The 15315-nt window shown below is 33.0% G+C and overlaps 1 protein-coding gene across 1 annotated transcript; it reads left to right on the plus strand.

Annotated features, from left to right (window-relative positions):
• The first annotated feature begins 234 nt into the window (after nucleotides 1-234).
• Nucleotides 235-9883, plus strand: LOC104893616 (mitochondrial import inner membrane translocase subunit Tim9). Its single transcript, XM_010679744.3, has 2 exons — nucleotides 235-467; nucleotides 9445-9883. Exons 1-2 carry the CDS (start codon nucleotides 373-375, stop codon nucleotides 9629-9631), a joined length of 282 nt encoding a protein of 93 aa, XP_010678046.1. The 5' UTR covers nucleotides 235-372; the 3' UTR covers nucleotides 9632-9883.
• The last annotated feature ends 5432 nt before the right edge of the window (nucleotides 9884-15315 follow it).

Raw genomic sequence — 15315 nt, forward strand, 5'->3', positions numbered from 1 at the left:
TTGTAGTTGATCTGATTCATATTGTAGTTGATCTGATTCATATAATAGTTGATCTGATTTCTCTCCAAGATGATCAGAGTTGTTTAAATCAACTTTTTTTGTCTTTTTCTGGCAAAATTACTAACATACCCCGATATGGACACAGTTGACCCATATCGAGTATGCGCATATACTTTCTCCTTTTTCCACCAAACAAAAAAAATGACTGATTGCTTTTGTACCATAAATGCCCCTCCCTAAAGACCAAACATTGCTACATAGGGCCAGGAATGCGGCGCTTAGGGTTTTAGCTGGCGAAGGATATAGCGAACTACAGACGAGAGGGTTTTCGCGAAAGACTAAAGCAGAGGAATAGGACGGCGAGATTCAAAGATGGATAAGAACATGCTCGGAGATCTTGACAATCTTCCCGAAGAAGATAAGATGAAAATGGCTGCCATGATCGACCAGCTTCAGATTCGAGACAGGTATCTTTCCTTTTCCTCTTCCTCCTTCTCAGATCTTCCTCATTTACATCTTACGGCGGTAATGACTAATGACTGAAAATTTGATGACTTTGAAGAGCTAGTTATCTGCGTAGAGAAATTTGGTGTTGCATTTTTATTTGCAATTGTTTGTTATTTATTATAATTTTTGGGTGAAAATTTTCTGTTATGGTTTGCTATTCACATTATTGTTTGTTATGAAAATTAAGATTACTTGCTGAATATTCAATAGAAATAATATTCTGATATCTGAGTTTTGATTTCTTAGAGTATGAGATGCTATCTGTCTTCAGAGCGCGTATAAGTGAACGAGAGCCTAGGTTGCACATAGACGGATACGGGTATGGGTTCGGATACGGGTACAGGGACGGAAAATGGTAAGATTTTGAAAGTTTAGGAATGGGTACGCTTACCCATACCTGATATGTATCGTATCGGGCACGGGTACGAGTATGTGACCTAGAAGAAGTACCCGTGCTACATAGACGAGAGCTATTGTGTCCCCTATAAATTTAGTTAACTGCTCATTAGTATATCAACTATTACAAAAAAAAAGAGGAAAAACAAAGCCGAACTCAAATATAGCTTAAAAAATTAATGTAAATGTCGATCGCAATCAAGTAAAATTGAGCCACCAAAAAAAATCATTAACTATAAGATTGAGTACATTTATGTTGGAAAAAGTAATATGGAATATTACATCAATCAAATATCTTATCAATCAATTTACAAACACAATCTATTACAACCTGTTTTCCAAAAGTTCTTCCTACTTTGAACAATTTTCTCTCAAAAAAAAAAAAATACAAATAAGAATAACAAAAGAAAACGGAGGTTTTTAATTTAAAAATCTAAAAGAAAATTTAAGTAAAAAAAAAAGTGTTAAGTGATAGATGCTAAACCTACGAATTTCAACCCCAAAGAATGTCTAATGTTTAAATTTTACCCTTGTTTATGCCAAAAAAGACTCGAATTCAGTTTGACAAAAAAAATCCGGCACGCATCGCATGCATAATTTGCTAGTATATATTATATATATTTTGATACATAAAGATTACGTACATGAGAGCATTAGTTAAGATAAATTAAGAATCGAACTACAAAGGAACCAAAGTAAACTCACCCGGTTTGTTCTAGGACATACTACTGCCACAATCACAAGTCACAACCCAACAATCATCAAACAAGGCTAAGACAAGGTGAAACAACTTGTCCTACAACCTACTTCACGAGCTTAACTTTCACCTCAATGGATGACAAACAAACAATAAAGATATTAGAAGAAACAAAACCAAACCCGATTTTGGACTGAAAATACACTTGTTTCAAATTGAGAGAACTCTAACATTTTTCATTAATCAAGTCCAAGCAGCTGACTACTTATATTACAACATGCCAAAAGATCTCATCTAACAAAGATCTTGAGATACTATTAAAATAAGCTAAAAGCCGAAAGAGCTCATGAAATTCGTTTTTAAGGACCTTTTTCCATCTTTTTGCAAATATCTCATGATTAGGTGGTCAAACGTCCAAGAAACCAATGTGAATGTTTCCTACACTTGACGAGCTTTTCATCCATAGATAACATGTCCCAAAATGTGGAGAAATCGTTAATTTCTTCTTTCGGCTTTTCATACGTTGCCCAACATCCTTTGTGGACTTTTCTTCTTCCTCAACTTTTCAGTGGCTCTTTAACGAGCACCTGCCTCATAGGTAGAGGTGTCAAAAACTGGGCCGACCCACGGGTGAACCCGCATGCGACCCAGACCCAACCTGTTCCGAGCCGAGAGTGGTCGGTTGGAAAGCCGACCCATTCCGACCCAGTGTTCACCCGTGCCCAGTTTAACCCGTGGAATTAGTAACCCAACCTGAGTTGGGCCGACCCAGTTGTACCCGTACCCAGTTGTACCCGTGAATAACGATCCAGACCCAACCCGTTTCCGACCCAAAATGACCCGCACCCAACTTCACCCGCCAATGACCCAGTTAAACCCGCCCAGTTATCACCCAACCCAGTTACCACCCAACCCAGTTGTGACCCAACCCAGCTATCACCGACCCAGTTGTGACCCAACCCAGCTATCACCGACCCAGTTGTGACCCAACCCAGCTATCACCGACCCAGTTGTGACCCAACCCAGCTATCACCGACCTAGTTTCGACCCAACCCTATAACCACCCGACCCAACTAAACCCGACCCAATTTTTTATATATCTATAAAATCATTTAAATTTATAAATTTATAAATTTTCTTATATTTAATAATTAATTAGATAAAAAAATAAATTACATTTAATTTAAGAGTTAAACTTTAAATATCATTTACTTATTTATATTTTCTATAATTACCTAATATCCTTATTCTCAAATAATATTAAAAAATATCCTATTAAATCCTATACTCTAAATTTATTATCCCATTTTAATATTCTACTAAATTTTCCTCATTTTTCTTTACAAAATTATCCAATTTAATATTTTACCAAATATTATCTCAAATTCTCATAACATTATACTAAACAACAACATATGAGCTCATAAAAAATCTGCAATTATAATAAATTATACAAAAAACTCAAAATTTAGTGAAATTGCATAAAAATTACACAAAAAAAATAAATGTGAAATTATATGAAATTACACAAAAGTCAATAAATTTGGGGACAAAATTGAACGATATTATTATTACACAAAAACAAAATTAATCAACACAAAAATTAACAAATTAAACTAAAAAATGGAAAAAAAAATCTTGAACAGAACTAGATCTGGCCGGACGAGTGACGAGTGACGAGTGACGAACGAAGACTGACGAGCTACGAGCTAAGACGGAAGACCGACCAGCGAAGACCGGCGACGACATCAGCTTTACTTGGTACAACTTTACTTTCAGTGTCTTCAGCTCCATCAGCTTTCTTTGGTCCTGTCATAAGACCCATTACAGGATAATCTTCCATTGCTTCTGCATCTCCAGAGTTAGGATCCTCTGCTTCATCCTTCGCATGAAGTTCATCTACAGGTTCTGCTTCTTCAGTAGATAAAACGACATTTTCCCCAGCATCAACTTTGCTCTTGGACAAATCTTCAGAAAAGAAAATTTTAGGGAGAGAGTCAAAGATAGAGTCGGTGGCGGTGGTGAGGAGAGAGGGTGAGTGTCGGTGGCGGTGGTGAGGAGAGAGGGTAAGTGTCGGTGGCGGTGGTGAGGAGAGATAGAAGGAACAGATGAGACTCAAAGGATGATGGAGGCAGATGAAATTTGTGGGGAGCAAATACACTTCTTTTATACCTACTAATATTAGGGTTTCTAAATTCAATCTCATCCGTTGGATTGATATTATCAACGGATGAGATTAGATCCCATCTTTTTTATCCTCTTTTATGTTTCAATACACAATTGATGGTTAAATTTTAATCATTCTCATATCAATGGTTCTAAATCATAATCCATGATATCATTCTTTAGCCAATAGAAAAATAGAATTACCTAGCACATGGATTGATGACCTAGCACATGGATTGATAATCTTATATTCTTATAATCTTAATAGTTGTTGTCTTGGTTTAGTAACTTAAAATATTTAATAATTAGTTAATTATTATTATTTCATTATAATTTAAAATTTTAATTACCTTTATGAAGTTATTATTAGTATTTTTAAGTATATTATTATTATTATTATATTTTATTAGACTCCTTATAGCGTTGTTTATACAATTATCACACTATTACTCAATTAAGTAATTGTATAACTATATAGTATTTAAGTGATGCATTTATTGATCTCGGCCGATAACTGTTGTTGTAAACATATGATTGTCATTTGTTATATTATTATATCATATCAAGAGTCATTCTACTAATTTATAATCAATATAGTACTAGAATGGTTTACAATAATTTTATTACCAATGTAGTACTAGAATGGTTTAGAATGGTTTACAATAATTCATGACAGACCTAGAAATCATTTCCTCCTTATTCAGGCCATCTTGTTCAGCTTTCTCTCTGATCTGCTGCAGTGCGAAGAAAACACCTTTGATCTCGCTAAACTTAAGCCGAATTTCTGCAAACCAAAAGAAACGGTAACAATACAATAAATCAACCAGCAAATTTGAAACAAAAAAATCTAAAGAATTACGATGAATAAGTGAGAGAAAGAGAGAGAAAATAAATTAAAAGACCTAGAAAGTTTGTTGTCGAAAATATCATGATCTACCGGAAACTTACATTGATACATTTGTTGATATTATCCAATATCCATTATCTTAAACGAACTTACGCCGTCTTGAATTAGCTAATCGACTTACATCGATACATCGATCTAATCCAATATTAACTTGTTTCTATTCAAATTAGATGTTTTGAGTTTCAATATGAATTTAACTTAAAGACGATTAACTTAAATGAAACATTGTTATATTGAACCAATCTACTAAGTTATACGATTAACTTAGAGACGATTAACTTAAAAAAACATAGTCACATTTACATGAAATTCGATCATGTTCATCCTCTACTAACATAGTGTTTGATTATGTATCATTTTCATATGATATATTGACATATTCGATTAAGTGATAAGTGATTAACGTTGATCATTGTTAATTGTTAGTTGTTACTTGTTAGATGTTAGTTGTTACTTGAGTACTTATGCAATCATCAATAAGAATACTAAATAGTGAATAACTAATAGTAACTGTACTGATTCAGACTTGAGAGTGAGTAAGTCACTAACTAACAAAATGTTTAAGTTAATAGTCTATTAACCCTAACACTATAAGTCTATAATCAATAATCCTTATGGTTGTTAGTTGTTAGTTGTTACTCACTTACTTGTTAGATGTTAGTTGTTACTTGTTACTTGTTACTTGAATACATATGCAATCATGAATGAGAATAACTAAATAAGTAAATAACTAATGAGTGATACTTAGTAACTTAGGCAATAGGCCAATTACCAATAGCCAATAATGGTGAATGGCCCAATAATATAAGATTATAAGTATAACTTATAAGTTATAAGTCTTACTTTAGTAACATTTCAAATTAGTAATATAAGTATCAAAGTATTAATGATTCAATGTATTATTAAAAAATTCACAATAATGACTCAATCACAATTCACAATATCAGTATAATTACAGATTACTATAATATACCACTATAAGTATAAAGTATAATGACTATAATCTATACCACAATATCACAATACCTCAATACCACATCCACAAGTTATAAGTTTATAACAATCTCGACCCAAATCAATACGCCACGGAGCCGCCGGTTCGATATTTAGTCGTTCCAAGTAATTCCGATATCGATTTCTTTCGACCCAAGTAGCCCGAAAGCCGATTTATTCCGACCCAAGTAATTCCGAAAGCCGTATTATTCCAAACCAAGTTATTCCGATATCGATTTTTTCCGACTCAAGTAACCCGAAAGCCGATTTCTTCCGACCCAAGTAATTCCTAAACCCGATTTCTTTCGACCCAAGTTATTCCGATTTCGATTTCTTCCGACCCACGTAACCCGAAAACCGATTTCTTCCGACCCAAGTAATTCCGAAAGCCGAATTATTCCGACCCAAGTTATTCCGATATCGATTTCTTCCGACCCAAGTAACCCGAAAGCCGGTTTCTTCCGACCCAAGTAATTCCGAAACCCGATTTCTTCCGACCCAAGTCATTCCGAAAGCCGATTTCTTCCGACCCAAGTTATTCCGAAAGCCGATTTCTTCTGACCCAAGTCATTCCGAAAGCCGATTTGGACCAACTTCACCTTATTCCATTCCGACCCAAATTCACCCAACCCAGATACCGGCCGACCCAGTCTCACCCGACCCATTTCCGAGCTCCTCTCACCCAGTTTCACCCGACCCAAGTTCACCCGACCCACCCAGTTCCGACCCATGACACGGTGTCACCCAGATTATTCCGACCCAAATCATTCCGACCCAGCTTGGGTCAACCCAAACCCAGCCAGTGACCCAGATTGACACCTCTACTCATAGGTAGGGGTAAAATTTCGGTGTACAGTTTGGATTAAGCCCCAATCGGATCTGAACAAAATTTGGATTTCAATTTTCCAATTCAATCTAAACCAATTAGAGTTTGAATCCGATCCAATCCATTATAAACAAAATTAGCATGAGCTAACTTTAATCCCAATCTCTTTGAGACTTGTTCACTAATGTCCCTTAACAAGGTTGTTAAGGTCCTATTTGTCATTTGACCATTAGTTTGAGCATGAGCCATAGTACTAAAAAGAAGCTTAGTACCTAGCACCTTCCACAAATTCTTCCAAAAATAAATTAAGAACTTCACGTCATTATATGAAACAATAGACCTAGGAACACCATGAAGACTTATAACATCTTTAAAGAACAAATTAGCAACATGAATAGCATTATCTGTTTTGTTATAAGAAATAAAATGACCCATTTTAGAGAATCTATCCACGACCACCATGATTGCATCCTTGCCTCTTTGTGTTCTAGGCATAGCTGCAATGAATCCATGCTAACATCTTCCTATGGTTGATGTGGGATTGGAAGGGGCTTTTAGAGACCTTGGTAAAAAGTACTCTTTTGCCTTTTGACATGTAGAACAACGAGCAAGAACTCCATGAACATCTCCATCTAGCGTTGGCCAATAAAAGTGCCCTTGGAGCACATGTACTATTTTGTTGATATCAAAATGATCAGCTAGGCCTCCTCCATGCACTTCATGTATCAATAGCTTCCTTAGGGAACACTTTGGAATGCATAGCTTGTTATTCTTGAAAAGAAAGCCATGTTGCAATAAATAGGTGCAAAATGCACCTTCTTTGATGATTGTTGAGAAATCTGGATCTTTACATGCAACTCTTTAAGAAATCAAAATTCAAGAACTCATGCCTCCATAAAAGAAAGCATAGAATGCCTCCTTGATAATACATTTGCAATTTAGCATGTCTTGGATTAAGTTTGTGTTGGCCATTGATGTATTTGAGAGCTTGATGATCTGAATGCAACACAAATTGAGCTGGTCTCAAATAACGAGTTCAATGTTTTAAAGCTCGAACCTACTTCGACTAGAACCACCGCGATTGTAGCGTCTATCTGATCCGTAGCTTAGTCCACCTAATGTGCTTAAGTCTAGGTTGCACATAGACAGATACGGGTACGGGTGCGAATTCGAGTACGTGGACAGAAAACGACAATATTTTGAACTTTTAGGAAAGTGTACGCGTACCATACCCGATACATATCGGGTACGAGTGCAGGTACGAGTACGTGACCTAGAAGAAGTACCCATGCTTCATAGCTTCCAGTTGCAACATCACCAAATTTTTTTTAAACACCACCAGATCCACCGGTATTCCCCCCAAACCCCCCATCTTCATCAGGTAAACCAAAACAAATAATATCTAAAATGCCCTTTCCGCTACAATATTAGTTCTTACTAGAATAGTTTCTTTATTAGATTGTCAAGACCTTTCTAATAACAAATCACATGCATCCATAGGTAGTACATCACACAAAACTTCATCTTTGTAAAAATCACCATAAGAAAAGCTAATTAAAGCTTGTTTAGTCACCTCAATATTGCTGCCATCATTAAGCCAATGAAGCTTATATGGTTTTGGATGATTTAATGTTGGATGGTTAAGCCTCTTCACCATGGTTGTAGATACCACGTTGGTGCAACTACCTCCATCAATGATCATGGAACAAAGGCGCCCTTAACAAGGCACTTTGTTTGAAAAGTTTGGTTCCTTTGGCTAGGAACCTCATCAAATGCTTCTTTTGTGTAAAGAACCCTTCTCAAAACAAGAGAAAGATGCTCCTCTTCAATTGGTCCTATGAAATTTTGATGAAAACAAGTACACTTTAGATCTGGCAAAAATAAATAAAAATAAAATTAATAAATTGAATAGTTTTAATGATTTATATTACTTTAAATGTCATAGTTTTCATAAATTAAATGGAAATTATAAGCTTATTAATTTACATTATCTCAGTCACAAAAGTAAAAAACTAGAAAAGTATTAAAAGCAAAAAATTCAAAAAACAACCAAAAAATTCAAAAAACAAGTGAGGAGAGGAGGAAAAAATAAAACAAAAAACAAAATCGTAATTAAAAATTAAATAATTAAGAAAATACAAACAAAATCCTTTAGATCTGATATTTCCCCTTTAAATTTTAACTAAACTTGACTGGATACGTGGATTTCCTCTCAAATACGTCCCCAACCCGTACCATCTTCATCCCAACCTTACCCAATTCAAACCGCCGTACCCACCTCGTTAGATTCGTTTTAGGTACGAATCCCAGGCGAATTCGTCCTGTACCTGTGCCCGGTAAGGGAAACGGTGTCTGGAAGTCGTGCCCATGCTTCATAGGGTTTAAGCATTGTTGAGGTTTCTAATTACTAGAGCTTTAGTGCCTGCAGTGAGGGTTGGTTGTTTATAGACCTCCTAGTTTATGTCCATTCTTTTAACCAAACAATATATAATGGGCTCAATTTCCTTCTATGGGGTTTGAGTATGGGTTCATATGTTTCACGGGTGGCAAAATGCTTTTCTACATATTATGGCTAACCCTTATTGGTGCTGATGCCCTCGCCTTGTAGTGCCTAAATTTGATTAATGTTTATCATTGCACTGTGTGTCTGTGTTGACTTGGTGTTTGGACTTGGTCTCGATAAGTGCCTAACTTAGAATCATATGAACTGTTTTAGTATTTAGTTCCTAGCATTTCATGATCTATTTGTTTCTTTTATATTTTTATGCTTAGTAAAGACCGTCTTTTGAGTGATGTAAACAAGTTCAACTAAAATTTTTCTTCCAAGATAGAACAAAGAGTTGGTGATTTTGTGGTCTCCAAACATCTCTCATGAATGTTTTTATTCTATTCACAGTTCCATTTGGATTAGATATGTGACAGTTAATAAATCTTATGAAAATTGATTTTCAGTCTAAGGATGTACAATTCTCTGGTGGAGAGATGCTTCACTGACTGCGTCGACTCCTTCAGACGTAAAACTCTTGACAAACAGGAGGAGACATGTGTCAAACGGTGTGCTGAGAAATTCTTGAAACACTCAATGCGTGTTGGTCTGAGATTTGCAGAGCTCAACCAGGGCGCTCCCACCCCTGATTAAGTTGCTGCATAACTAAATGTCAAGTTAAAAGCTTTTCATACCGTATTATTTCTACCTTTTATTGGACCATTAGTAAGCTCGATTAGCTCTCATTATTCTAGTATGATGATGTATTGATTGAAGTACGTATGTCAAATGCAATTTTCAGTGTTTTCACACAGATGATACGATATTTTGATTCGGAAAATGTGGTCACAATGAAATTTCTATTCTTTAACGGCTGAATGTGATATGAGGAATTTTTTTCTTAAATTTTTTCTCTTTTTCATGTTAATTTTTGGTATTAAGAATATGATTGGTTTGACATTTTTGGGCTCTACAAAACGAAATTAATTATTTATCTCGATCTATTACTATTATTTGATGGTAATGGAATTCTCTAGTTTGTCTTCCTTCTCAAATAGCAAAATAGATTTCTCAATAGTAATGATTAACCTTTTTTTTTAAGACTTAAACCAAACATCTAATAAATGTGATATTATAACTTTCTTTATTTGATTGACTTATTTTTAATTTCATTCTTGAATTAAACAAATACTAGATTTGGAATAATTAATATCGATCTTAGTACACGAAGCTCCTTAGCCCTTCAATAGGTGGTCATTGATTAGAGATACTAATGGGAATATTGATAGCCCATCTAAATGGAGAAAAGTTCCATAATTTTTTTGTCCACCCCATTCAAAAAATCTGAAAAGATTATCGGTCTCCTACATGAATTTCATTAGCGTCCATTAGCTTACATTTGGAAGTGAAATTCTTGCAAGATATTTTCCTCGTTTTATAATTGTAACTAGGTTTTAGGCCCGTGCATAATGCACGGGAACTATTTAGTATAATAACAATGTATATGTATCAGCTATAATGAAAACTTGTAAACGATTCTTACGTTAACTTGATAAAAAAAAACTTTGTGTTTAAGAGATATATACCTTTATATTAATTATAAAGTTGTTTAGCATATAAATAATACCCATATGTTTTGGAAGACTTCTTTTTAGTGCAAAACAAAATTTATTAAGAAGATACTCCCTCCATTCTATTTTTATAATATTGCAAAATGAGATTTTTACACTATCCATTCACCATCATAACCTTTCACTACACATTATGATTTTTATGTAAGGAAAAATATTGTCATCTGGGGTCTTGTTAGATTCGTCTCGATATATACTTTCAGAATATCAATTTTGTATAATTTTACTAAAAAGTAATTAAAGATATTAATAGTTAAAATAGTGTATTGGCAAACGTGAAAATTACTCAATTGTTGCAGTAGAAAAAGAACGGAGGTTGTATAACATAGTCATAAGCAAAGCCAACAACACCTTAAGAGGAACTTTGAAATTTCATATTTTCTCCACACTTCCGATACAATTGAACCGCTAATAACTTATGTATGAGAATTCTTTGAAAAATTAATAAAGTGATGACATAATTGAATATAATATACCAATTTTGGCGTAGCCCCACAAAGCCATCATCTAAGGGTTGAGATGACAAAGGTAAATTAATGATCTCAACTGCTTCAAAAAGGGAGAAAAGTTGCACGAACTTGGTCTTATCCCACTAACCACTTAGGGGTCAATTGTCCTAGAAACCCTCTCCACACTACAATCTTCATTTTTTACTCGAAATGGCCTTAAAGTGTTAGACTTCCCATGTTTCTCATAAATTAGTACTATTAGGGAATTTTTATGGCTACATAAAATTAGCCATGACTAAGAACTGGTCTTGGGAGATATAAACCTATCATGTGATACGGATTGTCCTTGACTTTTAACACATGGCTAAAAAAACTGTCTTTTTTGAAACATCATAAGAAATTTTGTTCCAACTGACGGAATAAGTACCATATGGGGTATAAATACCTTATTCCCCGTTGCTACCTGAAATTACCACAATTTCGATGATGTACTATATCATACCTTATTCCCCGTTCCATCTGACGTAATGAGTATCATATGGGGTTTCCCACTTTACTTTTTTGCCTAAATACCTTATTCCCCGTTGCTACTCGAAATAATCCTTACTCATTAGTTTCTTCCTAAAAATAATTTTAAAATATATTAAGCCACCACAATTTTAATATTAAGAATGGTTTAGAAAATGATAATTTTGTATAGTAAACAAATATAAATATACAGTACTTGTATAATGTATGTGTGTTTTATAAGTTCTCCATATGATTTACATTTCAATATTATCTTTTACATCAAAAAAAAAAAAAAAAAAAAGTTGTCAAAATAAAGTGCATAGGCAAATTAACAACTTTTCTAATTCGATAACTTATGATCTTTCAACGACAGTTTTACTCTCTTATAGACCAACTAAAATTGAATACTTATAAATCCCTCTTTTGATATATAATTAACTCATTTTGTTGATTCACCTTCTCAATTAGTGTCTCGAAGCTCATTAAAGAAAGCTATATTTTATAATTTAAGCACATGGGCCATGTTTCACTTTCTATGTTAATCCTTTATTTTAGAATTTTTATATAGAATGGGCCAAATTCAAAGTGTACATTTTTAAAAAAAATGATATTAATATCAAGTGTAAGTTCATAAGTGGATGTATTTATAATTTTTGTTTCATTTGAATGTAAGAGCGTGGGAAAATTTTGAGTGATCCTAAGGTTAAACCCTCTTAGACACAATAAAATAATAATATTAATATATATACAATAAATTGGAGAGAGAACAATCATAAAATTAATGTCTGAATGTACTATTGGCCAAGGAAATTTCAATAATTAGAGGGCTGACAGCCCGTTGGATCACCTAATCATCTAAAATTTTTCGAACTTATATCGTCATAGTTTTATCAAAATAAGTTGAAGTGAACCGACCCTCTATGTTGGTTTTCACTTTTTTTTTACCTTATTTAATTTCTTGTTTCATATATTGTCTCTTGTCTTACTTCTCTTACTTTAAGGTATTGTTCTCCCCAACTTATTTTCAGTTCAATTCAATTCCTAAATTATTATCATTATTATTAGTTATAATTTAATTCAGTTCAGTTCAATTCAGTTCAGTTGTTTATGCTAAAGAGAACAACCCCTAACTCTGTTTTTTTTTTTAAAAAAAAAATTAGTATGTATTGTTCATGGATATTATTTGTTAAGATGATTCATATTAGCCCACCTTAGACCACTTCCGGACTAAAGATTAAGTTGTTATTGTTTTTATTATATGTAACCTCTGATCATAGTCATGGTGTGACATATATTTTTTTTAACAAAACATCTTTTTATTTCTTATTTGGCAATAAAATCGGACCTACTTTTTACATCTTAAGTATAACGTATCCTCCGGATAATTCAAATCAAAGCAATTGGATGTCCAACCCGGGCCCATATGACCGATCAATAAAAATACTCCAACACTCCACCTTGGGGAATATTTTATAAATTAAAGATTTTAGGATGTTTCTCATAAAATCATGGTTGAATAGTAGCTCATGAATTATTATAATAATATTGTGTAATTAAAAATATATTTTAAAACCGACTTATGACCCGTGTGTTCAGTGATTGATGTAACTAATGTCATGATAAAATGCACGGGAAGTTTTTTGTTGATTAGAAAACTATAAAAAATATCGATTGACTTTTTTATTTATACAAATTCTTTAGTACCACAAATATACAGTAAGAGTCTGTTCTCCCCAGCTTATTTTCAGTTCAGTTCAGTTCAGTTCAATTCAGTTCAGTTCAGATCAGTTCAGTTTAGTTCAGATCAGATCAGTTCAGTTCAGCTCTTGACAATATTTTTACTCTCACATATCACTATTTATTTCAGTTCAGTTCAGTTCAATTCAGTTCAGTTCAGATCAGTTCAGATAAGTTCAGTTCAGATCAGATTAGTTCAGTTCAGTTCAGTCCAGCTGTTTTATGCCGAAGAGAACAGGCCCTAAGTTATTGTTACTTGAGGGTAACTTTTTGTCACAAATACATCAGTTTTCTCAATCTAGAAGTGATCCATTTAAGATTAAAAGTTACCGCTTTTACCAATAATTTTTATTATTCATCTAGATATAATAGTTGGAAACAATTAGTTTTAACTTGTCGAAAAATTACATTTTGAACATATTGCTTTAGACCCTTGTAGATTGTACGCATAATTTTCATTTTTTTTCAATATGTTTGAAGTTCAATACTATTTTAGGTATACTTAATTACATCTAATAGTTGTTTTTGTACTTCATGGTATCTTGTGTAAAGTCATATATATTATGTAGATTACGATCTATATTATATTACTAAAAGTTACACAAGAAACACATGTCACTTCGTACTATAATTTTTTCCCAACAAAATATTTTTTCTGTATTTTCTATTTTTTTCGCCTGTCCCTTCTACTTTGTGGCAAGAAGTTATACGTTTGAGATATGATTTGGACTTGTGCATAATGCACGGGAATTGTTTTTTTTAAGTAGTTGATTTTGTTCCAAATTTATTAAATCTATAATAATCAGATTTCATGCATTTAAGGTTGAAATAATATAAAATATAAAATTATATTTCATGATATATACAAATCATTTTTTACAACATTTTAAACAATCTTTTTAATCGTGATATATACATCTATAAATAGGTACGTAAATGAAATAAAAAAGCACATTAAAATACGGGGGAATATTTTATAAATTTAAGATTTTAGGATGTTTCTCTTAAAATCATGGTTGAATATTAGCTCATGATTTAATTTTTTATTATCATATCGTGTAATTAAAATATATTTTTAAAACTGGCTTATGACCAGTGTGTTAAGGGATATAATTGATTTTATTTCCTTAAAGATTACACTTATGTGGCAAGTAATTGATTTAATTATAAAATCCTAACATCTAATTGATTTGTTGCCTAAAATGCTAGAATCATGGATAAAAGGAATTCAATTACGCCTAAAATTATGAGCTGAAAATGAGAGATCTTAAGGCTAATGACACGTGGCAGATTGATGAAATGTAAAGGAGAAATCGAGGAGCAATGTGAGGCTTTGAATAATGGTGGCTTGACACGTAGGCAAAATTTTTCTTCCTTTAATATTATATATGATGTTTCAACTTTCACACTAATCTTAATTTTGACTATGTTTTTTTGTGAATATATACAAAATAGATGTTATCATGTATGTTGGATTGATGCAAGAGTTAGAGGGATATGAGCACGGTTCTCCAATACTCGAAATTGACAAGATCTTTTATTCATATCCGACTGGAAATTTTCAATATCTAATATCATGAATTTGAATTTTTGGGATATATTGAACTATTTGAAATCCAGAACCTTTCTTCATTGCTTTTGAAAGTTGCATTTTTAACCATCAAACAACGTTATATAATTGTAAACTAGTTTCACGCCCGTGCACAAATGCACGGGACACTAATTGTTTGAATTTCTTTATAGAAAAAGGTTAACAATATGTATGTTAAATACATAAAACAAACAAAGTCACATATAACTATAAAAAAACGCATTATTGTATAATATCTAACAAAAAATGATATGAGAACTGTGAGTGACTATATGAAGAGTTTGAAAGAAAAAAATAATTTAATTCTTTAAAATCAAGTTTTCGTAATGCTTGTTACACATTTTGAGATACTTCCTTATACAGTACATTTGTGGTAATATTTGAGTTACCACGCTCTTTATCACATATTAAAATCTCCAA

Source organism: Beta vulgaris, chromosome 5 (assembly GCF_026745355.1).
Source record: "Beta vulgaris subsp. vulgaris cultivar EL10 chromosome 5, EL10.2, whole genome shotgun sequence".
In the NCBI taxonomy this organism is placed as follows: Eukaryota; Viridiplantae; Streptophyta; class Magnoliopsida; order Caryophyllales; family Amaranthaceae; genus Beta; species Beta vulgaris.